Below are 27012 nucleotides of genomic sequence, written 5' to 3'. Positions count from 1 at the left end.
TGGGAGCGTGGTCGGTGCCCTGATGGCCCAATGGAGGAGGTATCAGGAGGTGTGTGGGCTGGGTTGCTAGTGCTGGTGTCGAAGAAATCTGTCAGGGAGAGAGAGAGAGAGAGTGTGTGTGTGTCTACTAATCCATGGCATATCACATCTCATGGAATAGAAAATAAAATAGAACAACTCAAAACTATCTTACTGGAGTGGTACAAAACTGTCCACGGAAATCTCATCATGGAATACCAGGCGCATGAAACATGAAACACTCTCCAAAATATCAGCCCCCAATAGATGGTATACCACTCTCCAAAATATCAGCACAGAGAGAGTAATAAAGATATATTAACGTCTACAAGAGGCCAAAGTGGCCTATGAGACAAAAGTACCAATACATCCAAAACTCAAGAAACTAAATGTCCCGAGTAGAAAATGAAAAGCATAAACTGAAAAACAACTAGCTATAACATGTGGCCAAAGAGGAACTAGTGGCCTGATACAACTGCTAGAAAAAGGCATATCTGATAAAAGTGTGGAACTAGAAAAATGGTAGGCTATGGGAAGCAGCTGAGATAGACTCATCCCATAATGTCTCGCATAGATCTACAAGCAATCAAAAGAAAGACAAAAAGGCCTATGATTCACTTCGAGTAGCTTAATGTTTAGCTACATGTACATCAATTAAAGACTGAGAGTCTGTTGTTTCAAGGTGCCAAACTCTTAAATATGAGAGAGAGAGAGAGAGAGATATTACTTTTAGCATCTATGTGAGGCCAAAACATGACCTGTGGGAAAAGGAAAAATCGAGTGCTATGACTGCTGGGAATCGAACCCACGCTTCTATGATGGACGCCTCAAGCCTTCCTCATGAGAGAGAGAGAGAGAGAGAGGCATCAAAATTGGAGGAATTACACCTATGCACGGATGTTATCTTTGCTACATACACAACCCCAGTATAGCTAGCCCATGCAAAGCTTTGCTGTAGTTGTCATCAATACTTGAGCCAAACCTCTTGTGTGCGATTCTCAAGATCAACAACAAAAGGCCCATCTACAAAAGAGCCCATAGCTTTCAACAGATTGAAGTATCGCTCACCTCCATCCTACAGCATAAACAAAATTGAGCTTCTGGATGCTATGAAGTCCCAACTAGCATTTGAAAAAACATAAATTCATACCTTACCATGAGGAGGTCCCTACTAGTAGACAGAAGTCCTACCTTACCATAAGGAGGTCCTTAGTAGACATACATGCAGACCAATCACAAAATTGTAACGTTAAGATGACAAACCTGAGGTTTCTTGTAGAGAAAGTCACCCAAACAGAAGGGTACCATGTAGTATGGTAAATCTGTCCTTAACGTCACCTGTAACAACAGATATACAATTTGATTACGAAGAAAATAAGGACTTGTCATCATCTGTTGAACTTTCCTGAAGCATCCCATCATAATGTTTCTCAATATGTGCTGCTTATGACCAGAACCTACTGCTTCCACCACATTAATGTGCACGACGATAAGGATAGCATGCACCACGTGTCAACACTTCCTGAGGAGACCACTTGGGACACCATACCCAGACTCGCATTCCTCCTCCATGACAAAGCACCATTTTTTATCTCATGGCGGTACATAAGTATGCCTTCACCTCGCTTTTGTCATCTGACATGGTTATCAGGACTGCTGTCGCCTTCAAAATTAGGTGGTGGACCTCCCACAGCTACAATGAAAGCCCTCCATACCATGACATGAAATTCTAATTGGACTTTCCGCCACCACACATTGATACGTCGTCGATTTATTTTCTCTCTTAACTTGGCATCTTGCTCACAGGCAATGCATTTGTCCAAAAGACACAAGGACAGACCTTGTCTCTGCGGCCAGCACACTGCAAAGTTTATATGTGTAGCTTCCGCATGCTCTGCATGTCAACCATGGCAGACACTCTGCAAACTTACCTAGCAACAGCTAAGTATCAGTGAGACATTGAACCTGGTAGACAGTTGACCAACCAATCAAGCATGGAAGACACTCTGCAAACTTACCTAGCAACCGCTGAGCCACCAATCAAGCATGTAACATGCATAGAAAACACCACCCAGTGATCGAGGGAGCCCCAACATTTTGGTCAACAGAGGGCTTGTCATCAGCTTTCAAATGATGCATTTTTTATTTTTTTATCAGATCTAAGGATCTTTTTCTTGCCCAAGGAAACAAAATCTAGAAGAGACAAACTCATACAAAGTCCCATCAAAGCCTCAGTTAAAAAAAACTCACCAGGCGTTTACCAAGAAATACTTCACCATTGTCTGCCAGTAACCCCTGCATGGGAATGCACAACAAAAAATCTATCAATACTACGGCGCCCAAAAAAAAATTGGTTGACATACATGACGACACATAACACAGAGAACAGGCAAGATACATGGTAAATAACACCAGTGCAGCCATGAGCCTGCAAAACAGCACAGAGAACAGGCAGGATATATGCCCATCAATGGCCTCTGCATCTAGCCCATCAGATATGCCAATACTACTGATGATCTCCCATCTCTGGCAGACTCCAAGGACATGTAAGGCTGGGATGGAGGAAATCTAAAAGTGGGTGAGCTGAAGGGTGAGGCCGGTGTCGTATTCCTCATAAAGTAGAGGTGTGCCCACCTCTGTAGCCCAAGCAATGAAACCCCATGTGATGAAACGGAGGGTGATCGGCTCGGATGTGAAAAGTGTGACGAAAATCTATAAGACAATGCCATTGAGTCTCCTCGGGGGCGCTACAACAGCTGCACAGGGAGGATCGTCTTGGGATGGCGAGCCAAGTGCCAACCATGGGGCTACAATGTGCCAGAAGCAAAGTGCACACCCTCTGTATAGATCGAGGAGGGGAATATATGTTTGATGCTTTTTATTTTCCGGGAAAAAGATCCTTCAATTAGTTAAAGAAAAACAGCCGCAAAGGGCTAAGTACAACCACGACGGGCTAAATACAACCTCACCTCATATAAGGGTGGGAGACAAATGATCAAAGGGAAAGAAATGATTCTCCTCCGGCTGACCACTCTGTGAGGAGAAGGCTATCTCATACAGAGGGGGGGGGGGGGGGGGGGGGGGGGGGGGCAACCATATAGGTCGTCTGTAATGCCAAATGGGGTCACCGCCTCTATCTGTGAGGAAAGGGCTAGGCCTCCAAAGTCTCAAGAAGGCTTCCCACCGCTTCCGCATGCAGTCAGAACCTCCTTGCAGCTTCCTGTCTCAACTAGCGGAGTGTGGGTACGCTTGATGGCCTCGCTACATCTAGCCAGATATGCCATGCTGCTATGCTACTGCAAATGGCATGAGCCTGGTTGCCAGACACCTGCCAGTGGGGCTATGACTGGTACTACTGCAATACAATGGTGGGAGACCTAAAGGGCAAGTCCTCCCTCATCCTCCTCATAAGTCCTGACCACTCTAGCCTCGGTGGCCTAAGCGACAATACCCCAAGTGATGATCCAGGTTGATGCCCTATCCATAGTGAAGATGCGGAGAATCCGCTGCCAAATCAGCTGAGCCTTCAGACAATCCCAAAGGCAATGTCGCCGAGACTCCTGGGGGTGGCCGCACCTCGGGCAAGCTGCTAACCGACCTCCGACTGCTAGCCAAGTACCAACCACCAGACTCCTGTGTGCCGTCAGCCAAAGGAAGAGAGTGATCTTCCTCGGCCAAAAGTTGTCCCAAAGCCTCTTCCAGAAATTTGAAAGAAAGCACTGTGATAGACCCTGGGATTGCTAGTGTGCTGCTGCTGCCGATGTGCCATCTATCTCCGGCATCTGGATCCTACGGCTGATCCGCGCTGTATATGCAAAGAAAGGGGCATCCAAAGTCTCCACCCGATCTATGGGATCATGCCAAGTCCACTCTCCAGGGTCCACTGCAACCCCGTGAGCGGTCGACACTCCCAAACCCATAACCGCCGAAGTCTCTCCCTGGCCACCTTGGCCGGTGCTAGATCTATGTGCCATGCCCGTGCCCGAAAACCAATCAGCCTCACCCTTTGCAAGGTGAAGCCTTTGAAATCCTCCAAGGGGTGCTTTGATCTCTCTAACCTGCCATGTAATCCAATAGAAAAAGTGAGCAGACCACTGTCCTCATCTTCTCCATGGACCGCCACGAGGATATCGTGTTTGATGAACACGCCTAGCCACATTGGGGGGGTCGGGTCTAGAATAGAAGTCGGCCACTCCCGAGGAATAGCTGAGTCGATGTCGATGCTGAGCCTCTCTTCCCCAGATCCTTGTCAAGCCTCTCTCTTGCTCCTCTTGAGGTAACTGCCTGTGTGCAATCCAATCTCCAAGAGACCTAGTTCGTCCCATGCTCAAGGCGCCCCAGGATATGTGCGGTTTGGCCACATGCTGGCCCCTAGCATGTTAAACAGATCAGAGGGTTCCAAATCAAAGGCTGCTGAAGTTGCTCCTCTGAGGCCACTGGAACAATCTGTCTGAGGGCTGTTCTGAGGGCTGGCCTGAGATGATCCCAAGCATGAAGTAGACTGGCTACGAATCTGTCCTCAAAGGCAAAGGCAAGACTAAAACCACAGGCTTGCATCTCTGTGAAGATCCATCTAGTACTCTGTGGCCACGGGCCTCCAAGGCTCAGAGTGCGGACTGAAATCCGGGCCAAGAGGAAATCCTTCCAAGGCTCACCGCCGGGTAGGAGTCTTCTCACAATCAACTTGCCCAGCAGGGCACGGCACTGTATAGCTGGATCGATGAGGCCAAGTCCCCCCTCTTCTACGTGGCTGAATGATCACTCTCCATGCCACCTTGGCCCTGGTTGACCTCCCATCACTTCCGACCCACAAGAAGTTCCGGATCAAACACTGTACTTGGCCAATACAAGCCCGAGAAAAGGCCAAGCACGAGGTGATGTACCACATGCATTACCTAGTTCGCCACCACCACTCAGGATAGCCTCGCCGAGCTCTAGTATAAAAGCTTCTTCGGAATACTCAGAAGAAGCGGAGCGAGCTACTACTCGGGGGAGAGATCAATGCCAACCTGGCAATCGAGGTATCGGACTGGAGTGCCCCTCGGGATCCAATGGAAAGCCTCAACTAGTCACCAAGTCAGGGTGGGTGTTGAGCCTACCCAAAAAAACCACACGACTTGTGCCAATTGATATGTGCTCCTGATGCATGGCAGAAAATCTCTATCGCCTCCGCAAATCTTTGGAGATTCCCAACATCTCCAGCAAGGTAGGCTGCTGTGTCATTTGCAAACTCTGAGTCCAGCAGCTCCTCCTGCATGTAGAGGGGAAGGCGCAATCCCTGAAGTCCGGTCTCTTGGGCAGAGAGAAAACAACTCATGGCCTCGGCGACAAATAGAAAAAGAGGTAAGGTGCCAGAGGACAGCCCTGTCGAACCGAGTGGGAAAGGGGGAATCTGTCGCCTCGGGCTCCCTGAATGAGAACCTGGTTGTGAGATGCTGAATAAAGTCCTAAGACTCCACGAATTCATTCCATGGGGAATCCCATCCGGCTCATAGTGCCCTCTAGAAAGCTCCAATCCACACTATCATAATCTTTCTCAAAGTCTAGGAGTAGCACAATGAGGTCCTGTTGTCGCCTCCCAAAAGGTAAAGATGTTGTCCATAATGCTCCAATCCTGAACAAAACCAGTCTAAGTATCGCGGATCAAGTCTGGGAGAGAAGGCTAAAGTCACCTGTTGATGGCCTTGGCCAAAATCTTATAGGCCGTCCCTAGAAGGGTGATGTGTCTCCACTACCGGATCTCCAATCTATCACCACCCTCCTTGGGAATCAAATGTATCAAGCCCTCTATGAGCCTCTCCGGCATGGCACCTGTGAGCATAATCTCATTGAAGGCAGCGCGAAGGCCACCTTCCATGAGGTCCCAATGGCGAAGAAAGAAAGAAATAGGAAGCCCATCCGCCCCCGAGCATTTGCCCCTGTGTAATGCCTTCACCGCCTCCGCCAGCTCCGCTAAAGTGAAAGGGGTCAATAAGGAAGCCCAAAGGGAGGGGGGAACCACCTCTCTCGTGTGCCTCCAGACTCTCTCGCACGCATTCATCACCTGGGAGGGTAATGGGACACTAGTGAGAAGTGATCGGAAGAAATCCATGGCGATGGCTCTCACATGCGAGGGATCAGAAACAATAGCTCCATCTTGGCCATGCAACCTGCGAATACCATCTCTCCTCCTGTGTGGGTTGGCTATCTCAAAGAAGTCTCCAGTAACTCCGTCACCAGCCTGCGTCCAGAAAGAAGCCCTGGCATGGTATCTATACTCCACCCTGCTCTCCTCAATGGACCAAATCTCCGTGCCGGCGGCAGCGATCTGACTCTCAATCCACTGGTTGTCTGGGGAACTCTCTTGAAGATGCTAAAAAGAGGCTAGGCCCCTCCTCAGACTCCTCTCCTGCTCTTGAAATCCCTCCAATCTACTCTGGGCTGCCTCTTGTAAGAAAATACTGATCTCCCCAAGGCCATCATCCAAAGTGCACGCTGCAGAGCCTAAGGAAAAGTCTAGTCCTGCCCATATCTGCTCAATCCGGCTATAGATCTCGGGGTCCTGAATGAGGCTGTCTGGAATCCTGGAGCTCACATGTCTGTCATGGCTCCATGGGTCCTTTAGGGACAGAATAACTGGGGGATGATCTGAAAATGTAGTGCCTACCAAAATACCAACCATGCCTCCACGGTTGCAAGCCCACTCGTCGACATAAAACATGTCCAGCCGAGAGAGGTTGGGGCCAGTGCTCCACCTATCCAATCGAGAGAAGCTAAGATTCCCAGGGCTACGCCCAAACTCTGGAAGATGCCAAGGATCCTGTCCCCTAAGAATCAGCATCATCTCCTCCCATGAAGAGTACTCCGCTCCTGAGACTGTGGCCGTGCCACCCCCAAGTTTGTCCTCTGCTGCCTCTATCATGTTGAAGTCACCGCCCATGCACCAGAAATCAGCCTGGGGCAGGGCCTATCGGATAGTGCTCCAAAAGATAGCTCTACCTCTAGCCGCATTCGGGGCATAAATGTTGAGGAAGCCAACGCTATCCTCTCCAATCAGAATGGTAACCCACTGAGCACGTCCTGGATCTATGACTCCTGATCCTGTCATAGCCGGCAGAAGCTGTTCACTGACAGAGAGGCACACTCCTCCTTGCGTCCCTGAAGGGCTGTATGACTCCTGCTTGGAAGAATCTTCCCGCAGGTACGCCCCTCAGTAAGATGGTGCTCTTGGAGGAAAAGAATGTCGATAGGTCCCCCCACCATAGCTTGCTACAGCTCTTCTCTAAGGACGCCTCGTCCCTGAAAGCACTAAAGCCCCCCTACGCCTTGAATGTTCCATGAGACAATCCTCATATCAATCTCTATGTGAGGCGGAACTACCGGAACTGCCCTCCACTCAAAGAGTCTTGGGCACGAGCGTAGACGGGGAATAGTCACAATCTGTCCTGGTGCAAAGTTGCACCAAGTGGGCGTCGATCCTGCCCTCCATGTACTGCCACTCTACCTGAGCGCAAGAGTATGCATACTCCGTGCTCCATCGATCACAATGGAGATATCTGTAAGAAGGGGGGAGAGGTACTCCGAGAGAGGTATGCATGAACACAAAAAGCAACACCTCCAGGCTGGTGGTCACCATCTCCCCTCCCTGGTCTCTGTGGGCTGATGGCATGCGCCGTACGCAGTGCAAGGGGGCTTAGCTGCATGACTCGGTCTGACGCCGATGGTGAGTCGAACTCCACTTGGTAGCGTCCGCGCCCCAGAGGGTGAATATCGGTGATCTTTGCAAGTTCGCCAATGAGGCTGGCTTGGAAAAGATCCCTGAGCTGTCCGCACGTGGGGTGAATACCAACAATTTTGCAGACCAGGGTGGAGGCCTCAAGTGAGGCTGCAGTCGTGGCAAGAACCTGAAGATCCGCTTCGGAGAAGGAAATGCAAGCAACGGCGGCTTCGGTCGGGGACGACGGAGCAGCTCCCATGGAGTCCTCTTGCGGGTGAAGACCATAATGAATCGAAGCTTGTCGAGTAAAACAAAAACCCCTAGAAGCTGGGACACGTTTGATGCTTTTAAAGCATGCTTGGTTGAAAAAGGTATTAAGCATCAATGTACCATGCCATACATACGACAGCAAAATGGTGTTGCAGAAAGAAAGAACAGGTCTCTAATGGAGATGGCTTGATGTATGGTCAAAAGCAAGGGTTTGTCTCATAAGTTTTGGATGGAGGCAATCATGTGCACCACACATTTTTTGAACAGGTGCCCTACAAAAGCCTTGAAAACCATTACTCCGTTTGAGGCTCGATACGATAGAAAACCTAAGGTTGAATACCTCAGGACATTTGGATGCCTTGCATATGCACATGTTCCTCGTGAGTCGTAACTCCCTACAAAAGCCTTGAAAACCATTATTCCGTTTGAGGCTTGCTATGATAGAAAACCTAAGGTTGAATACCTTAGGACATTTGGATGCCTTGCATATGCACATGTTCCTCGTGAGTCGTAACTCCCTACAAAAGTCTTGAAAACCATTATTCCGTTTGAGGCTTGCTATGATAGAAAACCGAAGGTTGAATACCTTAGGACATTTGGATGCCTTGCATATGCACATGTGCCTCCGTAGTTACGAGACAAATTGGATGATAAGGCTATAAAATGCATATTTGTGGGCTACAGTAGTGGCAACAAACAATACCATCTCTACAATCCCCGCACACACAGGAATTTTGAGAGTAGAGATGTTATTTGCTGAAAGTTCAGCACAACCATTGGCTGAATTCAGTAGAGACTTCAAAAATGGCTCACAGGATATGTTTGAGGAACTACTCCCATTGGGTATAGATGTTGGACAAGGAGCCATGCAACAGGAAATACAAAAAAATAGCACATGGGATATAGTGGACTTGCCTTATGGCAAGAAACCAATTAGTACAGAATGGGCTTATGAAGTCAAGAGAAAGTCTGATGGTATCATTGACAGGTACAAGGCCACAAGTACAAGGCTAGACTTGTTACCAAAGGCTATGCATAGCAAAAAGGCATAGATTATAATGAGACTTTTGCACCTACTTCATGGCTGTTCACTATCAAATGTGTTGTTGCTTTGGCTGCCATCACGGATGGAAGATGCATCAGTTGGACATTAAGACATCCTTTCTCAATGGGGACTTGCAAGAAGATGTTTATGTGAGTTAGCCCATCGGTTTTGTTGTGTCTGGCCAAGAAGGCAAAGTGTGTAAGCTCTATAAGGCTCTTTATGGTCTTAATTTTCAAACAAGCTCCAAGAGCTTGGTATGAGAAGATACACTCTTCTTTAGCCAGCCATGGTTTTAGAAACAGTCCAACAAAGAGCACCCTCTATGTTAAAGAGGATTGTGGGGTTTTACTTGTGCTCATACTTTATGTGGATAACATGTTGCTGACTCGGAACAATGAGGATGCAATTTCAGCCTGCAAAGCTGAATTAAAAACCTCATTTGAGATGTCAGATCTAGGTCTCTTGCACTACTATTTAGGCATACAGTTTGTGCAAACAGATAAAGGCATTACGGTGCTTCAATCCAAGTACGTACATAAGCTCTTACATAAGTTCGGCTTTTAGGATTGTAAGCCTATTTCTACCCCAATAGAACCAAGGCTTAAATTGAGCATGTATGATGCATGAGAGTCTTTCTCAAGGCTTAAATTGAACCACAGCCAAGTAGTTGGTTGTCTCATATATTTGTGCAACACGAGACCAGATAATCAGTTTAGGTGTTTCACAAATTTATGCACAATCCAGGTACTAAGCATTGACAAGCAGTTAAGCGTATCTTCCGGTATCTTCAGGGCACCCTAGATCTTGGCTTGTTTTATCCCGCAGGGGGAAGCTTGCAGTTATATGCTTACAATGATTTAGATTGGGCTAGAGACTATGACACTCGGCAATCAACCAGTGGTAACTGCTTTTTTCTTGGCAACTCATGCATATCTTGGTTGAAGAAGAAACAACCCACTATTGCCACGTCTACCTCTGAGACTGCGTACAAGGCAGCCTTCACTACTACAGTAGGCTATGTATGGCTGCAAAGGTTACTTGCAGATCTTCCTGAGTGTCAGCAGACACCCACCACCATACTCACTGACAGCCAAAGTGCTATGGCCATGGCACAGAATCTAGTTTTCCATGCACGTACAAAGCACATAGAGATACATTATCACTATGTCAAGGAGAGGATTCATGCACGAGAGATCACTTTGACCTGCTGCTCTACATAGGATAACATTGCAGATTTGTTTAACAAGGCATCGCCTCGAGAGAAGTTTGAAGCTTTCCGCAAAGCTTTGGGCTTACTCTCCTACATAGAGTGATTTGCATCCTTGTTCAGGTTCACATTACCACTACAAAGAGGATTTGAAGGCATATGCTTATATGTAGTGCTGCATGTGAACACGCACTAACTCCAAGGGCACTTTTGTCCTATGGGGTTTTCCCCCTGGACATTTGGTGTGAAAGGACACCTAGACTAGGTTTTATTATTATCACTTGTACTTGTCTCTTATCTTCGTTGTGTAAATATACATGCAAGAACTTCTCCCACTCTATCCCTCTCTTGCTTGTTTCCTCTTTGTGTGTGTGAGAGAGCTTCCATTGCTGTCCAAACCCTAATCCTAACACCTATGTGCCAACAATTATGTTCTCCATTGGGGCCAACACTGTTAACACAATTGCACGAACATTTCTTGCAACTCCTTGTGCACAAGAATTATGAAAGCTTGAAACAAGAGAACTCTGCAAGATGAAGGCTGATTTATTACACTTAGAGCTCTCTTTCCTTTGACATTGTTACGCTCTTCGACTAGTTTCTCCAAAGAACCTGGCAGTAACAGTTTATATTGAGGTATCAGAACAAACACCACTGTTTCTTCATGGTTTCTATCACTTCTCTGAAGGTGAAGGACACACACAAAAACACAGAAAGAAGGTCTAAGCTGGTCGGGTAATACAACCCTTTTGATAGAAAGAATTAGAATAGACCAGGTGGCCGCAACTTGGATATGAAGGTACATCTTTTTCTAAAAAGAATTAAAACTCGCAGGTTGTAGCTGTAGAACATATTACCGTAGAGTTTGATGAGTTTGACAGCAGTTTTTTCTCCAATTCCTGCAACACCTGCAGCACATGTATCGAAGAAAACCTAAGAGGAAAAGAGAGCGATTCTATTAAGGGAAAGCATGGCGTGTTTTTTTAAAAGAAAACAGAGAAAAATTGTCCAGCATTTTTTTATTGGTGCTACAAACGTTTAGTCCCAACAACACATTCATCTTGATTATAGATTTTCCGATCATCTGGATTCTGCCAGGTTGCTTCGAATTTGCTCATACAAGCCGTGATGTATGAGACATTTAAACCTTAGTTGAGGCAGTCCATGCTGAGTGCATGCACTAACCTGGGGAAGGTGCACACATCCACTCTGGACCTTGTGCCCAAATTCTTCCTCTCTCTAGGAAGCTCTAAATTTGAGGTATAATGCTACTCAACTTATCTTTCAATTTTGCCTACACAATACTCCAGAATACATACTTGACTGCAAATTCTCTCCAGTGAAGTTTGGCTCCATCTGGGCTTGAAGCCGTCTTTCATATAGCCTACATATCTATGTACGGACACCACTGTAGGTTTCTTATGCTACAAGTGACAGAACATCACTCCTACAGTGTATTGGAGAGCATTCAGAAGAAACTCCTATATCGAAGTTACATTAGAGTTGATTTGGCATCCAAGATGGCTGTTGTGAAGTTAAGTGCTCCTCACAGCCGCTAGGACCATTGCCTTTTGTTGTGCTGCTCAGTCAAGATCCAAAACTATCTCTGGTCAGGGTTGTGATTCCACAGCTTGTGTGCTTGGGAAACTGTCATACTCCCAAAGCATGTGCCATGGAGGGCTGGGGATTATTGATGTAAATGTGTCGAACAAGGTGCTTTTATCAAAACCAATTGTGTGCAGCCTTCCTGACTCAGCCCTGGAAAATCTCTTCATTTATCAGCTATTGCAATGCATGTCTCGCACGCTTCTGGGCACTATCTAAAGCAGGGTTCAAGGACCATCTAGGTTGGCAGAGGTCAGACGGACTGCTTTATAAGCTTTTAAACTGCTAGTCTGTTACTAAGATTATATGCCAATAATATCTTCCTAATTGGTTTCAAAATACAAGTATCTAACACTCAATGAAAGTACAGAGCTTGACAGCTTGGCAGATTTGAAGAGCCAGATGCACAGAGCCCATATCCAGTATGCAGTGTACACAGATTCCATATGCAGGCACTATCAATCGTTTGATCTGATAACGCACGCACATGTTTAACTATCTAGATCCTCTAGGTTGGCAGAGGTCAGACGGACTGCTTTATAAGCAATTGAAGTGGTAGCCTGTTACTAGGATTATTGCCATTATTATCTTCCTGATTGGTTTCAAAATACAAGCATCTAATAGTCAACATTGAGAAAGCATTAAGAAAAGTGTCTCATAACTTTTGTTGCGTTATATATTATTGTACAGGTGTAGAGCTTTAAACTCACACCCCTTTCTGTGTACCACTCTGCTAAAGAACTAAATTTCTAAGCATAAGATTTGAAGCTTTGTATGTCATTAAAATGAACCTGGAATGTTGTCTATCTTATCTCCCGTTAAAGCTTGTATATCCACAAACTGTGATGGCTCCAAATCCCCAAATCTTGCCTGAAATTCCTCAAGCCCAAAAGAGACAATCCTATGCATAAAGAATTGCTGTTTTAGCCAACATAAAGCTCTCGTAGTAGCAAGAGGCACACAAACAGTAAGTAAAGTAAAACTTAATTTGTCACTAGTACCCAGGCATAGGCTACCTAAAAAGAATCAAGGTAGATACATAGAGGAAACAGAAGCTCACCCTGAGCCACGGGGAACAAATCGTAAGAGGCGCAATGAAGAGGAAATGAGCTGGAAGAAATCTTTATCCGGTGATAGCACACGAACCTGCGAGAGGAACCCATGGTGTAACGTCTAGACTTTGAAACTCCTCAAAACTAAAGTAATGAGAAAGAAATTATTTTACTTTAGGTGCAGTCAATGTCCACCATCCATGAGAGGGCAATGCCAAAACTTGGACTTAACCTTTACCCACACTTTGATGCAAGTTCTTTACTGTGGAGTCCCAGTGCTGGACACAAGTCCTCTGCTGTTGTGACTAACCGAGCTGACTCCTCCACACGGAGTGCCCAGTCTTAGACAGACCTATACTCATGGGTTCCTCTTCCTTGTACACAAGCTTGTGTTTCTTTTCCCTTAGCAATTCTCAAGCTTCAAGATTCATCTCCATACGCCCCAACTTGCATGAGGATGTATCTATGGTGTTCGAGAAGGCATTCTCAAAATGTGCAGTGTTGCTCTTCTAAGCCCTACACTAACCCAGATCTGATTTTCTTGGAAAGGCTTAACAAGGGGTGAGGGGACTTGCAAACAACCTTCCATCCACCATGCTGTAGGCAAATCACAAACTTCCACCTAGATGGTTCTAGATAACAGCAGAAGGATGAAATGGAAAAAATCATCTACATATCCAACTCTATCCCATAAGCTTCTTTATCCATAGAGGAGATCACGTCACACCTTCTCAATGTGCTATTTGGTCTCCTATTGTTTCCAAACCTTCTTTCTATCGTTAATTTGGCATATGTATGCATGTACACAAAAACCTCCTTTAATTTACACATGGATCATAGAGTCCCATCGTTACAGGATAACGCCCATTTCTTGGATCGTTGGAACGTTTCAGCTATGTCAAGGGGTCCACAGGTCCAAAATGCATTTTGGCCATTTCCAGTTTCGGCCGCTCCCCTTGCAAAACCTCGATTTCAAAGCTGATATTATTTGTTCTTTGTCATTTTTTCTCACTAATCTCCTTTTCGATAGTCTCTAATCTTACACTCTCCTATTTTCTTATATCTCCCTCCCCTTTATTTTGCAACCCCCTTGCTGACATGGCATTCAGCCTTTTCAGTCCCCCCTTTCTGTTTCTATTTTCGTTTCACCATTTCCCATGACTATGTCACAGACAACAGGAGAAGGTGTTCTGAATAGAGCTTTGTCAAACCTTAGTTCCAACCTTAACAGCACTAATAGCCAGTGTCCCTATAACATCATCAGCCTCCACACCAGGTACCTACAAAAAAAAGCCAAGCATCAGCTTTGTATCATTCCTAGCAAAGAAGAAAAAGAATGTCCAGAGAATGTTTTCTACCTCGATAGTTTTTATGCCCATGGCAATGAGGGCTGGTTTGATGTATCGAAGAGACTGGGTGACTGTATCAGGTGTAGGACTGCGATTCATCTTGTAGTTAGAAAACAGAGTGTGGCGAAAAGTCAAACCTGCCCATAGGTTGACAGAAGTCACAATCAAGCCAAATCTTAGCCACATAATGGAGTTCTCCATGTTGAAACTCCGAGACTATAAGAAAACATTTATTTGAGTTCAAGATTTTTGTTAGCATGACGCATAGGCTTAATCACTTGATAAGAGGCTAAAAGTCAGGGTAAGTTCATGGAGACATCAAGAAAGAAGAGAGATTTTTATGAGCCCTTAAACGTTGCAACAAACTCATGCAAGGAGGACATGAGAACAGAACCTTTGAATTGAGATCCTTGCCACGAAAATACAAACCAGTTGGACTTTAAGAGCTAAAATATGAAAGCAGCAATGAAGACGATAACAGTTAAACAAAAGATGATCATCTTTTGCCAAGAAATACTCTATTTAAAGGGGTGGAGAGCAGAGATGTCCATGTCCAAACAATTCTTCCATCACTTATATATTGAGACATGAAAACAATAAGCATAAGATCTTACAAATACCGTGAAAACACAACACTCAAGACCAATGTTTATATCATAATAACATATGTTCTGGTTACACACTCGTAGACACCATTAACAGCACTGGCCTTGACGACAAACAGATTGACATAGTTTATGTTCACATCAGCACTACAAACATTGCTCCGTTGAGAAATGCAGTCATGCTTTTGAGCTAAAGATAGCATCTCCGGATGTGAATATACTGAATTATCCCTGCTAGAAAGAGCAGTTATGCAATTAAAAGACAAACCATGATATGTAAATATGCAATTCCTAAAAAGCATCACTTTAGAGACTTTAAGTTTTTGTACAACACAAAGGAAAACTTTTGCTTACCTTCGTGATCGAATACAACCTGGAAAAATGCAAACAAACAAAAAAGTCACAAAATAAGAGAAGCAGATGAATGTCTAACTTGAAAATCAATGTGGACACAATGAAGGTGGTGATGGTAAAGGTGACAGTTGGAAGAAGAAAAGAAGAGGGGGAAGGAGGGGCTGATGGCACGGTGGGAGGGGGTTTTATGTTTCATGCACACGACAACACCCTAAAGAGGGTTTCTACCTTCTAATTAGTGAGAGATATAACAAGTGAGAACAAAGAATAACTCATGTAGTATTGGTGACTCTTGATGAGAGAAAGGGAGAGTATATACCGCTATATGTGATGGCATCAGCTCAAAGATTTTCAATACCTGTTATCATCAACACATAAAAGAATTCATGTGATGATAAAAGTGCCCAATTTTTATTAAAAAAAACTCTTGATGAAACTATTTTAATTCAGACAGAATTAAAATACAAAATTGCAGTAGTCATCTCAGAAAAACCAAAGAGATCACAGATTTTGGGCTTGTTATGTCCTGATTGCCCTATACTTTTGTCTCCTATTCTCGATCTTCGTGATATTCTTACTATAGTCGATGCGCAGGTTTACCAAGTCAAGCCAAGAATGTTGGAGAGAAGGTGCAAGAACCCACCCACCCACACACACACACACACACACAAGTACACTCATGAGAGAGTACGAGGAAAGGCACAAACTGTCATGTATTGGATAAAGTGCCAAAATACAATCTAAGTGACCGAAATCAGCCATAAGGCGTCTGAACCAAGTACACTCAACTGTCGCTGTAAAGTTGCCCTGCACTTAGCTTCAGGGCAGTTGGAAGTGGCCATTGTTGGCTGCTTCTTTTGAGCCATGGCCCATGATATACATGATCCACCAAGACGAAAGCAAAAGCCACTAGTGGAAACTCCAGTGTCATAACAACCAGCCCAATCCGAATCACAAAAAGCATGCAACTATGAATCACCCCCTCGGGATAGAATAAGCCAAGAGACCAAGTGCCCTGTAAGTAGCAGAAAACCTGCTTCATAGCCTACCAAAGCTTGGAACTTGGGTTGTGCATAAACTTACTCAACTGTGAGATCCCAAACTGAATGTCTGGTCTCGTATTGCACAAATAAATCAAGCATCCAACATCCATCTGATACAATGTCGCATCAAAAGAATCTTCGGGTTCTTGAAGACTAAGCCTAGAACCTGTCTCAATTGGTGTAGCCACACGCTTACAGTCTTCAAGATGAAACCTTCATCGCGTTTCTGTATATACTTAGACTACAACAAAACAATGTCATCAACACGTTGGATAAACTAAATGCCCAAATAATAGTGCAACGGAGCTAAACTGACATCATAAATGTACTTCTCCCTTCACAAGCCTCACAAGCCCTTCTCTTCTCCCTTCACAAGCCCTTCCTCACCTTCACAAGGAAACCTCCTCCTCACCTTCACGAGCCCTTCTCACAAGCAAACTCTTCACCTTCACACATCTCCATTCACAAGGAAGAAAGGCCTCATCTCCAGAAGCATCACAAACAAGCTTGCATATCAAGGTATGTACCATATCCTTATTTCTTTGTTTTCTTTAATCTTTTGTTTTTCGAAAGTGCACTAATTGCTAGGGTTTGAGACTTACCTCAAATGTACTACTTGTTCTCTTGTATGCTTGCTTGCTCTCTTGTATGCTTAACTAGTTGTATTAATAGTTATTTATAAATAAAAACTTTACTCATCTTTTTCTTTTTGTGGCTAGGCCAAGGCATTCTTTGGCTAACTTAAGGCAATCTTCTCCAAAGAAGATTAACCGCATACAAGCTTCTAAAAAGCATAAGAGGTAAGCCCCTTGACTCTTTGTTATTTTTGCACCATCGAGTGCCGGGAATTGTATGAGTGCCAAAGTCTATGCTAATATCTGTGCTATATCACTGGAGAAATATCATAGCTCTCCCAATGAGGCCTCAGAGTAGGAATCCTATGCATCTGTCGAGTGAGGAGAAGCCTGGCATTCCGGACAGTGAAACTATAAAAAGAAAGGCTTTCCAAAGGATCGAAGGCATCAATCCACTCCCACTCTCCTGGATCCCACTGAAGATATCTAATAGGACTACCACCATATAGCCACAAACACCAAGAGCCATGAGTCACTATTTGAGGAGAAGGGTCAATGAACCAATGCTTCCCCGAACGACCAACGATCCTCACTGGACTAAGCCTAGTATCTGGGATGATCCCCTCCATACTACATCTCCTCAATCTCCCTGCAAGCATCATAGAGTAAATGATGCAATCTGTAGCCTCCTGGCCCGGGAGAGCAATGACCTGCAGAGGTATGCCTATCCTTCAAAAAACTCCCAGCCAACTCGGATGATAGTCTCTGTGAAAGGTCCCAGAAAGCCACTCATGCGGAATAGTTGCATCAATGCGGAATAGTTGCATCAATCTGATCAATACCAATGCAAGAGCCCCTAAGATGCTGAATGGATGTAGCTCTCCGATCCTCCGGAAGACTCTTAAAGGTCTTCCAAGTAAGAATTGTGTATGCACATCTCTCCCATCTTGACCACTGCATATAACGAGATGCACCAAGTGGCCGACCAACCTCATCCCTAATGAGCTCGTTCCACATAATAGGTTGTCGGTCAACCTCATCCAAAGACCTAGGAAGCCTTTGTCGCAAAAAAGATCTCTTGCTTCTCCATGCTCTGAAAATGGTTGCAATAAGAGGGGAAGATGGTGCCCTGATATCAGCCTCTGTGAACAAAAAACATGTGATGGGCATCTAGTCTCTCTCGACCCTGGGTGTACATTCGGAAATCTGAGACAAGAAAAAATCCTTCCAAGGCTCAATGCCTGGTAGGAAACCTCTGACCACAAGTTTGCAAAGCAACGCCCTGCACTGAACATCCAGATCGATAATATTCAGGCCCCCCTCTCGTTTGGGCTGAATAACTGAAAGCCAAGCTACCCTGGCATGAGTGTCTGAGGTGCCATCCAAACCCGACCAGAGAACATTGCGGATCAATCTCCGCAATTGGCCAATGCATGCACGAGAGAAGCACCAACAAGAGGCAATAAACCAATCTGAGGCAAGCAATACCTGATTAGCCACCAAAGCTCTGGAAGCTAAATCTAATCTCCTGGAGCTCCAATGGAGGAGCTTCTTCCGGATAGTTTAGACAACCAAGCAAGCTAAAGCTTGGCACCACTGATAGAGGGCTAGCAGCCAGGCCACAAATAGAGGTTTGCTTCCTAGAATGGGTAGATGAGGGCAGCCTCAGTTGGGGAAGATGGAACAGCTGCCATGGAGTCCTCAATGATTTTATTATATATATTTTTATTTTATTTGTTACTTATTTTATTTTTTATTTTTGGGATGGGAGACAAACCATATGCAAAAGCTGAATGAAGAGTAATGTGTAAGCCCAGCCATGACGTGCAGTGACAGACTGAACCACGTGTCCAAGATGTCACGAGACCGGCGGAAACGGTCCCGCGACGCCTTTGCCGCACGCGGCCTTCCATAGTCCATGCTTCATGAAACGGCTCCATCGGCCCGTCTCGCGCGTTTTCCTTGCGGGTCTCACCGATCACTTGCGTTCATGCCCGGCTCCGCTCCCTCGGCCTCGTCTCGGGTCTTGCCATCCATCCACGATCCGCCAGCCCGGCTGCGTCTCGGCCCGTCGGTCCGCCGGTCGGCCGTTTTTCCACCGTTTTCCATCCGATCACCGTTTTCGGTCCGATCACCGTCAAGGCGGGGAGGGCAACCCCCGGGGCACTCAGCACCCACGAAACCTCGCCGGCACCCGGGAAGGCCTAACGTGCCAACCCGGTCCGTGAGTGCGTTCCTAGGGTGCCTACCATGGGTCCGTGCTTTGCCTCTCCTTGCACCTCCTCCCCATATAGATGCATAATATTCAGGGCGGGCTAGCATACCCTCAAGGCACCAAGTCCCTTCGGATAGAAATCCCACCTCACATACACCCCCCCTTTATAGAATTGACGCCCTCGTCAATTACTTTTGAAACCAAAGGTTGAGTGCATGCTCCTCATAGAATGCTCTATGTGCATAGTGATAGATAGTAAATACTTGCGGGAGGTCTTTACCCTGCTTTATAGCCATCAACAAGGTCAGTGTCTAACCCGTTATTACAAATGAAAAACGGTGCATATTTTTGTATTTTTCTCTTTTTCAACTAAATGGCCCGGACTTCAAGCCCCTGCTTGAGAGTCCCCCAATCCCCACAAAACTGGTGAGGTGACTGCGTGGTCTCGCCGTGGCTCCTGTCTGAGCTAAGTAAGAGTGATTACCTGAAGCAATGCAGTGTTGCCTGGAATGCATAAGCCTTCAAGGAAGTCGAGACTTGTCTGCCGAGTTGACACCAACTTGGTTGCAACATCTTTACTTCAAATCTGACTTCACATTCCTCTTCGTTGGAGCGTTGTATTGAGCCTTGTTGCTCACCGATGCCCCTTCAGCTCTTTGTGCAAAATCTTTATGGACAAGAGTTGCCCACCTCACTGACTCCAGCTTGCTTTGCCTCTTCTTGTGCCACTTCCAACTCTGCACTTGGTTGTCATGGACCTTGATGCCCTGTTTCAACCTGTTCGGTATATAAGTGCATTGATTCTCTGTGACAAAGTGCCTTTGGTCCCACCTGACACCAAGTTGCCGCACTGCGAAGAGCCAATCTTCTTAGACGTCATCCCAACAAGCTCTGCTTGGACGGCTAGGTCCCAAGTTTTACCTGCTTGAACTTCGTCTCAAGCCGAACCTTCTGTTTTGCACCCTCTTTGCCCTTTGGCTAGATATGAGTGCTTTCCACATCCAAGTTGCCTTCGAACTTCAGTGAGCCAGCTGCCACTCTGCCCCACCCAACTGCATGCACACTGCCACTTGCACATCCAGCTGTTTCCATCTTTTGGTGTCCTGGAGTGTCATGTGCACAGTGTGTATCTACCGTGTGCTACACGCACACAAGACTAGCTTCGAGGTTTGGGGAAGCTTAGAGCTAGGCAGGCTGATTGGCGAGCTGAGTTAGGGATAGACTAACGGGCGGGCACCCAAGTATGGACGGGTGGGCGCCCAGGTGTGGACGCCCGATGACCGGCCAAGAGCCTATAAAAGGGTGGCCAAGGTTAGTCATTAGTCATATAGAGTCTCGCGTGATTTGTGAGTTCTTTATGGTCTTGGAGCCTGGATCTAGTGCAGACGTGCACTTGCTTTACGCAGCCGAGGCCGGTAGCAATCTCGAGGCCCGCAAGGGTAGCTTCGTGGCGGTATGGGACGTCGCGAGGAGGAGATTGGTCGGTACGTCAACCTAGTTAGCTCAGCTCGTGGCTCAGTGGGGACAGCCAAGACTGTGGGCTTGCCCACGGCTGTCATGGTTGGGAGGTGAGTCAGGCCTGCACCCCCTTGTTGTTTGTTTGTTTGCAGGTTTCGAGTCTCGTACCAGGAGCGTTCCACGAGGAGATCCTTGGGGATTTGACAGTGGTATCAGAGCATGCCTCGTGAACGAGCAAGTCGGTAGGTAGAGAAGATGAGGTCGAAGTAAGGTATGTGTTCAAAAAGCTTGCTGTTTTTTCTGTGCATACTGATGTTTTTCAGATTCAGTATGTTGCTTTTTCATCATAGGAACCCGTGACGATGGAGATTGTGGTCTAGAAAGGGTTGTTTGCTTTGCAAAGAAGAGGAAAGATGTTTTTGAACTATGTAAACAGTTTTAGGGAAGAGAAAACAGAAAAAAAAAAAAGCACGTTTGCTTTTGGTTGCACGCAAGAGAGAGAGAGAGAGAGAGAGAGAGAGAGAGAGAGAGAGTGACAGAGAGAGAAGGTCGCTAGGGTGGGTGCTCATCTGCAGTCACTGGCTGGATCTTGCACATGGTCAGTAGACGCACGTGGGCAAGAAGGTCTGGCGCGAAGACTGTTTTGCACAGCTAGGCACAGGCGGGATACGCAGTCAATGCAGGCAGCGTATGGGCACTCTGGCGGCGCTCCAATCTCTCAGCACAGGCGAGTGGTACACGTAGTAGCCGGCCTTGTAGCAGTCGCCGGCGGGTGATACACATAGGCAGGCGGGCCCATGCTCGCAGGCAGACGGGCTGGTATTCGCAGCTGGGTGGTATTCACACGCGAGTAGGTGATTGCATACGCAGGCGCAGACAACCAAGCCTATGCAGGCGGCCAACCACGTGCACAGGCGATGGTAGATTATAGGTGCATACTCGCAGTTCAACGGATGGCAGGAAGGAGGCGATGATTTTTGCGAAAAAGCAAAGGGGCATGGGTTTTTTTTTTTCTCATGCTTTCGGTTTTTTTTAAAAAACCTAAACCTTAGTAAAAGGGTTTAAAGACCCATTTTAAGCTTAAAGGTGTTTTTTTTTAAGAAAACAGAATTATATATATATATATATAAACACAAAAGCAAAAGCTCAAGTAGCTTTTGGGGATAGTTATATAAACCCTTTAAGTGGGCTTCTTGCCACACATCTCTCAAGTTTTCAAGCTCTCAAGCTCTCAAGTTCCCTTGCACTTTTACTGTGCAAAGATCGAATTTTCTCTCCACTTGCCCTCTTCACGATGTCGACCCAAGAATCGGAGTTGGAGCCCCTTGTCAAACGCGAAGGCTTGCCGGCTACGGAAGATACCGATGTCGATCTTTTTGACGATTATGTGTCAAAATCAGATTTCCAAGAGTTCAAAGTTTCTCTCGAAGCTTCTTCTTCGGAACATCAGGCGCAAATTGCCGCCCGGATGCAAGCCTTGCAGAACTCCATCTCTCTCTTGACCACTACCCTCTCTACTCTTTCGGGTATGGATACCTTGGCCTCTGCTTTAGGCCCCAACATTACTCCGGAACCGTTCGGGGGCGAGCAAAGGCAGCGTACCAAGGAGATCGTGGACACTTGGCTACATAAGTGACAGGTCCATTTTTAATTTCATCCATATGATGATGGAAAAAAGATCCAGTTAGCAGCAGGTTTCCTCTCCGACAAAGCTTTGCTCTGGTGGAAGGAACTCAACCCTAAGCCAACAACTTGGGCACAATTCGAAGACGTCTTCAAGAAGGAATTCCTCAAGAAAGAGGATGATTATGATGTTGTTGCCCGGTTTACAGCTTTGACCATGACCTCGCAGCACCTCACTTATGAGGTCTACCTCCAGAAGTTTAGGGACTTGTAAATGAAAGCTACAAAGATGGATCCCACTACTCTTTTGGGATTTTCCGTAGCTGGTTTACCAGACTCGTACCGTTTACAGGTTAAAAATAACAAATGCAAAACATTGGACGAAGCCATTCATTCAGCTCGTATCTATGATGATACAATGGTCTCTTCCAAGTCGAAACCCGTTACCGAGCAGGGGAACAAGCATAAAAGAAAGTTCTCTGCACCTATGGCTAGCACGACTGAAGGAAAGTCTTCGGACCAACCTTCAAAGAATTCAAGTTCGACACCAGCAAAGAAGAAACGACTCCTTAGGGCTTTAAAGCTAAAGAAGGAAGGACATTGTTTTATCTGCGAAGAAAAAGGACACATGCGTAACGAGTGCCCGAAGCAAAAGGGTGCAAAGACCAACGCAGGACCCAAGCCAAAGGTAGCTAATCAGTTGTCTTTGACAGGTACGTCAATTACTGTACTTTCCCGCCCTAGTACATGTTCTGATTGTCTGTTCAACTCTAAAGTATTTGGCTTGCATGACCTTCTCCGAGTTTATGGAGAAGTGAATGGCCATAAAATTCACATTCTTCTAGACCCTGGCAGCTCACACAACTTTGTTAACTACAAACTTGTACAGAAATTGAGTCTTGATACAACACCCAGCGATCATACCTATGAGGTACGCCTACCTACGAGAAGGCAAGTATGGGATCGAAACGTGGAGATGCTTCCAATCCAGATTCAGGACTACAAAGATACTATGGAATGCTATGTTATGCACCTAGAAAATGTAGACTTGTTATTAGGGATTGAGTGGTTTAAGACTCTTCAAATGCAGATAGATTGGTCTAGTCATATTTTTTCTTTTCAGCATAGGCACATCCAGTATAGTATTTTAGGTGATTCTATTCATCCCTCTCAGGGACCTCTTGTAAATACAGTTGATTTTGTAAATATAATGGATTCTTCTTTGTATACCGCTTTCCATTGTGTATTGATTCCACTTTCTTCCTTTCTCATCCCTTCCATGGATGTCAATGAATTAAGTGTGTTTGAAAGCAAAGAATTACAGAAGATACTTGATTCGTTTCAAGATGTATTTCCTAAGGAACTGCCATCGGGTTTACCACCTAAAAGGGCAGTAGATCATCGTATTGAGTTGATCCCTGGTGTCCATCCTGTCAGTATTCCACCTTACAGGATGAGCCAAGCTGAGGAAGATGAGTTGGCTAAACAACTCAAAGACTATTTGAGGATGGGCCAGATCCTTCCAAGTAAATCACCTTTGTGTTGCTTAGGAGAAAGAAGGACAACACCTGGAGAATGTGTATAGATTACAAGCGATTGAACAAGCTGACAATTAAGAACCGTTATCCTCTCCCTAGATCAGATGACCTGATTGACCGGTTAGCAGGAGCGAAATATTTCACGAAGATAGATTTACGTACTGGCTATCACCAGATACGTATTCATGAAAGGCATGTCGAAAAAACCGCCTTTCGGACTAGGTATGTCCATTACGAATTTCTCGTATTACCTTTTGGGTTAACCAATGCTCCAGCCACTTTCCAGCAAATGATGAACGATCTTTTTCGTGAACATTTGGGAAAATTTGTGGTGGTGTTCCTGGATGATATTTTGATATATAGTCGTACTCTTGAGGATCATGTTAGACACCTCACGATTGTCTTATCTATTTTAAGACAAAATCGACTATATGCTAAGTTAAGTAAATGTGAGTTTTTTTATGACAGACATCATTTACTTGGGACACAAGATCACTAGAGATGGATTGAGCATTGACTATGACCGAGTTCAGAAGGTTCTGGACTGGCCTATACCGCGAACAGTGAAACAACTTCGTTCTTTCCTCGGTTTTGTTGTTTTTCTTCGGAGATCTATGCGGGAGTACTCTCAGCTCACACTACCGATGACCGACTTATTGAAAGGTCGTGGACGTAAGTCAAATCAGCCTATCACTTGGAATAACGATTTGGATATGGCCTTCAGACTTTTGAAAGATAAAGTCAAGGAAGCACCTATCTTAGCATTACCCGATCCTACTCGGCCTTATGTTCTTGAAACTGATGCCAGTGACTATGCCATCGGGGCTGCTCTATTTCAAGATGGTAGACCGGTTGCTTTTAAAAGTAAAAAGCTAGATGACACTCAATCTCGTTGGCCAACCCTTGAGAAGGAGCTTTATTCTGTGATTCATGCTCTCAAGGTTTGGAGACATTATTTATATGGCTCCAAGTTTGTGGTATTGACTGATCATCAGTCAATCAAGTATGTGTGTGATGCGGATGATTTGAGAGGAAGGAAAGCTCGTTGGGCTGAGTTAATGCAAGATTTTGATTTTGAGATCCGTTATTGGAAAGGGTCCATGAATAGTGTTGCAAATGCGCTTAGTCGAATTAGAGAGGTGAATACTTTGTCGTTCACCGAGATTTCTACTGACTTATTTCAGTTATTGAGAGGGCTTTGCAGGACTGATAGTTATTTTGGTCCATTTTGGTAGAAGATCCAGGACGGGAGCTCATTGATTGACCAAGACTCAATGACTGAGCAGTCTACCATTCAGGCTGCAGGAGGCCAGTGGATGATTCGGAATGGTTTACTATTCCGTAATGACAAAATTTGTGTACCACAGATCCCGGACATTAGGTCCAAGATTCTTAAGGAGTGTCACGACGCCCCTTCTGCTGGACACCCTGGGGTACACAGGACACTATCGTTAGTGAAATACACTTTTTATTGGCCAAAGATGAAAGGGTATGTACAAGATTATGTTCTCAAGTGTCAAATTTGTCAGGCAAATAAAGCTGAACGCTTTAGACAAGCTGGGTTGTTGCATCCTTTGCAAATCCCAGGTAATAAATGGAAAAGTATTTCCATGGATTTTATTACTGGATTGCCAAGAACACATCAAGGCCACGATTCTATTTGGGTTGTGGTAGATCGCTTGACAAAAATGGCTAGATTTTTACCGACCCGGAAGACTATTACAGCTACGCAATTAGCACGGCAGTTTATCGAGCAATTGTTTAGACTGTACGGGTTACCGCAGGACATAGTCAATGATAGGGACTCTAAGTTTACGAGTGATCTTTGGAAACTTGTTTTTGAGAAGTTGGAAACAACTTTGAATTTGAGTTCCTCACATCATCCTCAATCTGATGGCCAGACTGAAAGAGTGAATCAGATTTTGGAGGATATGCTTCGAGCATATGTATCCAAAAGACAGAATTCATGGGAGGATTATCTTCCTATGTTAGAATTTGCATATAACAGTACTAAGCATACGAGTACAGGTTTTAGTCCTTTCATGCTTATGTATGGTTTTCAACCTAGATCACCTATTACAATAGGATTCTCAGGACTTCAGCATGATGCAGCACGTAATTTTTTGCAAGATACGCAGGACATGTTACAAGTTGCGAAGGAATCTATTAGAAGTGCTCAAGACCGAGACATATTTTATTCTAATAGACATCGTTCACCCAGAGAGTTCTCTGAAGGAACGATGGTGTATTTGCGAGTTCCGAAAGATTCCGAGACTTTACGGACAGGTCGATCTCCAAAATTATCCTCTAGATACTGTGGACCATTTCGTATTACACGAAGAATTGGTTCAATTGCATATGAATTGGATTTGCCTTCTCATGTGAAAGTTCATCCTGTATTTCATGTCAGTAGACTTAAGGAAGTACTGGGTGAAACAGATCAGTTAGTTACTCCTCAAGAAATTATAGATGTCGAGGACATGACATTTGTTCCGCACGAACCTGAAAAGATTCTTGGATTTCATGAAAGAAGATTGCGTAATACGCTTATCACGGAATACAAGATCAAGTGGAAGGATCGTGTTGAGGAGGACGCTACATGGGAGACATTGACTACTCTTCAGAGAGATTACCCTCGCTTTTTAGTGAGCTCAAGAGTGAGCTCTTAGAGGAAGGGGAGTATGTCATGTGCACAGTGTGTATCTACCGTGTGCTACACGCACACAAGACTAGCTTCGAGGTTTGGGGAAGCTTGGAGCTAGGCAGGCTGATTGGCGAGCTGAGTTAGGGATAGACTAACGGGCAGGCACCCAAGTATGGACGGGCGGGCGCCCAAGTGTGGACGCCCGATGACCGGCCAAGAGCCTATAAAAGGGTGGCCAAGGTTAGTCATTAGTCATATAGAGTCTCGCATGATTTGTGAGTGCTCTATGGTCTTGGAGCCTGGATCTAGTGCAGACGTGCACCTGCTTTACGCAACCGAGGCCGGCAGCAATCTCGAGGCCCGCAAGGATAGCTTCGTGGCGGTATGGGACGTCGCGAGGAGGAGATTGGTCGGTACGTCAACCTAGTTGGCTCAGCTCGTGGCTCGGTAGGGACAGCCAAGACTGTGGGCTTTCCTACGGCTGTCATGGTTGGGAGGTGAGTCAGGCCTGCACCCCCTTGTTGTTTGTTTGTTTGCAGGTTTCAAGTCTCGTACCAGGAGCGTTCCACGAGGAGATCCTTGGGGATTTGACATGGAGAGCCAAACGACTCGGGTCCACTTGCCCAATTCCAGTTGTACAAGTTCACGCCCTCACCCAGAGTGCTATGTGCCCGGCACTACGGTTCCATGTCCTCTGCTTGAGCGCTCGCAAGTA

At 45.6% G+C, this 27012-nt stretch overlaps 1 protein-coding gene across 2 annotated transcripts in view; it reads right to left on the bottom strand.

The window, feature by feature from the left end:
• Nucleotides 1-318: 318 nt before the first annotated feature.
• The window catches only part of LOC147611680 (uncharacterized), a 91445-nt gene continuing 64751 nt past the window's right edge, over nt 319-27012 (bottom strand). The window contains exons 4-14 of one of the 2 annotated variants that reach the window (XM_086784727.1): nt 15521-15559; nt 15202-15220; nt 14252-14379; nt 14105-14173; nt 12902-12987; nt 12633-12742; nt 11094-11144; nt 10790-10848; nt 2269-2313; nt 1282-1356; nt 319-1093 (exon numbers count right to left, since the gene is read on the bottom strand). In XM_086784727.1, the coding sequence (XP_086640853.1) occupies nt 983-1093; nt 1282-1356; nt 2269-2313; nt 10790-10848; nt 11094-11144; nt 12633-12742; nt 12902-12987; nt 14105-14173; nt 14252-14379; nt 15202-15220; nt 15521-15559 (792 nt within the window). In that variant the 3' untranslated portion in view covers nt 319-982. Of the gene's footprint in view, nt 1094-1281; nt 1357-1858; nt 1960-2268; nt 2314-10789; nt 10849-11093; nt 11145-12632; nt 12743-12901; nt 12988-14104; nt 14174-14251; nt 14380-15201; nt 15221-15520; nt 15560-27012 lie in introns of those variants that run through there. The other variant, XM_086784728.1, reaches the window with a different exon arrangement.

The sequence above is a fragment of the Cibotium barometz genome, chromosome 47 (assembly GCF_041138505.1).
Source record: "Cibotium barometz isolate CiBa-2024 chromosome 47, ASM4113850v1, whole genome shotgun sequence".
Taxonomy (NCBI): Eukaryota; Viridiplantae; Streptophyta; class Polypodiopsida; order Cyatheales; family Cibotiaceae; genus Cibotium; species Cibotium barometz.
The sequence above is the reverse complement of the archived record's forward strand: the minus strand, read 5'-3'. Positions and strand labels throughout refer to the sequence as shown.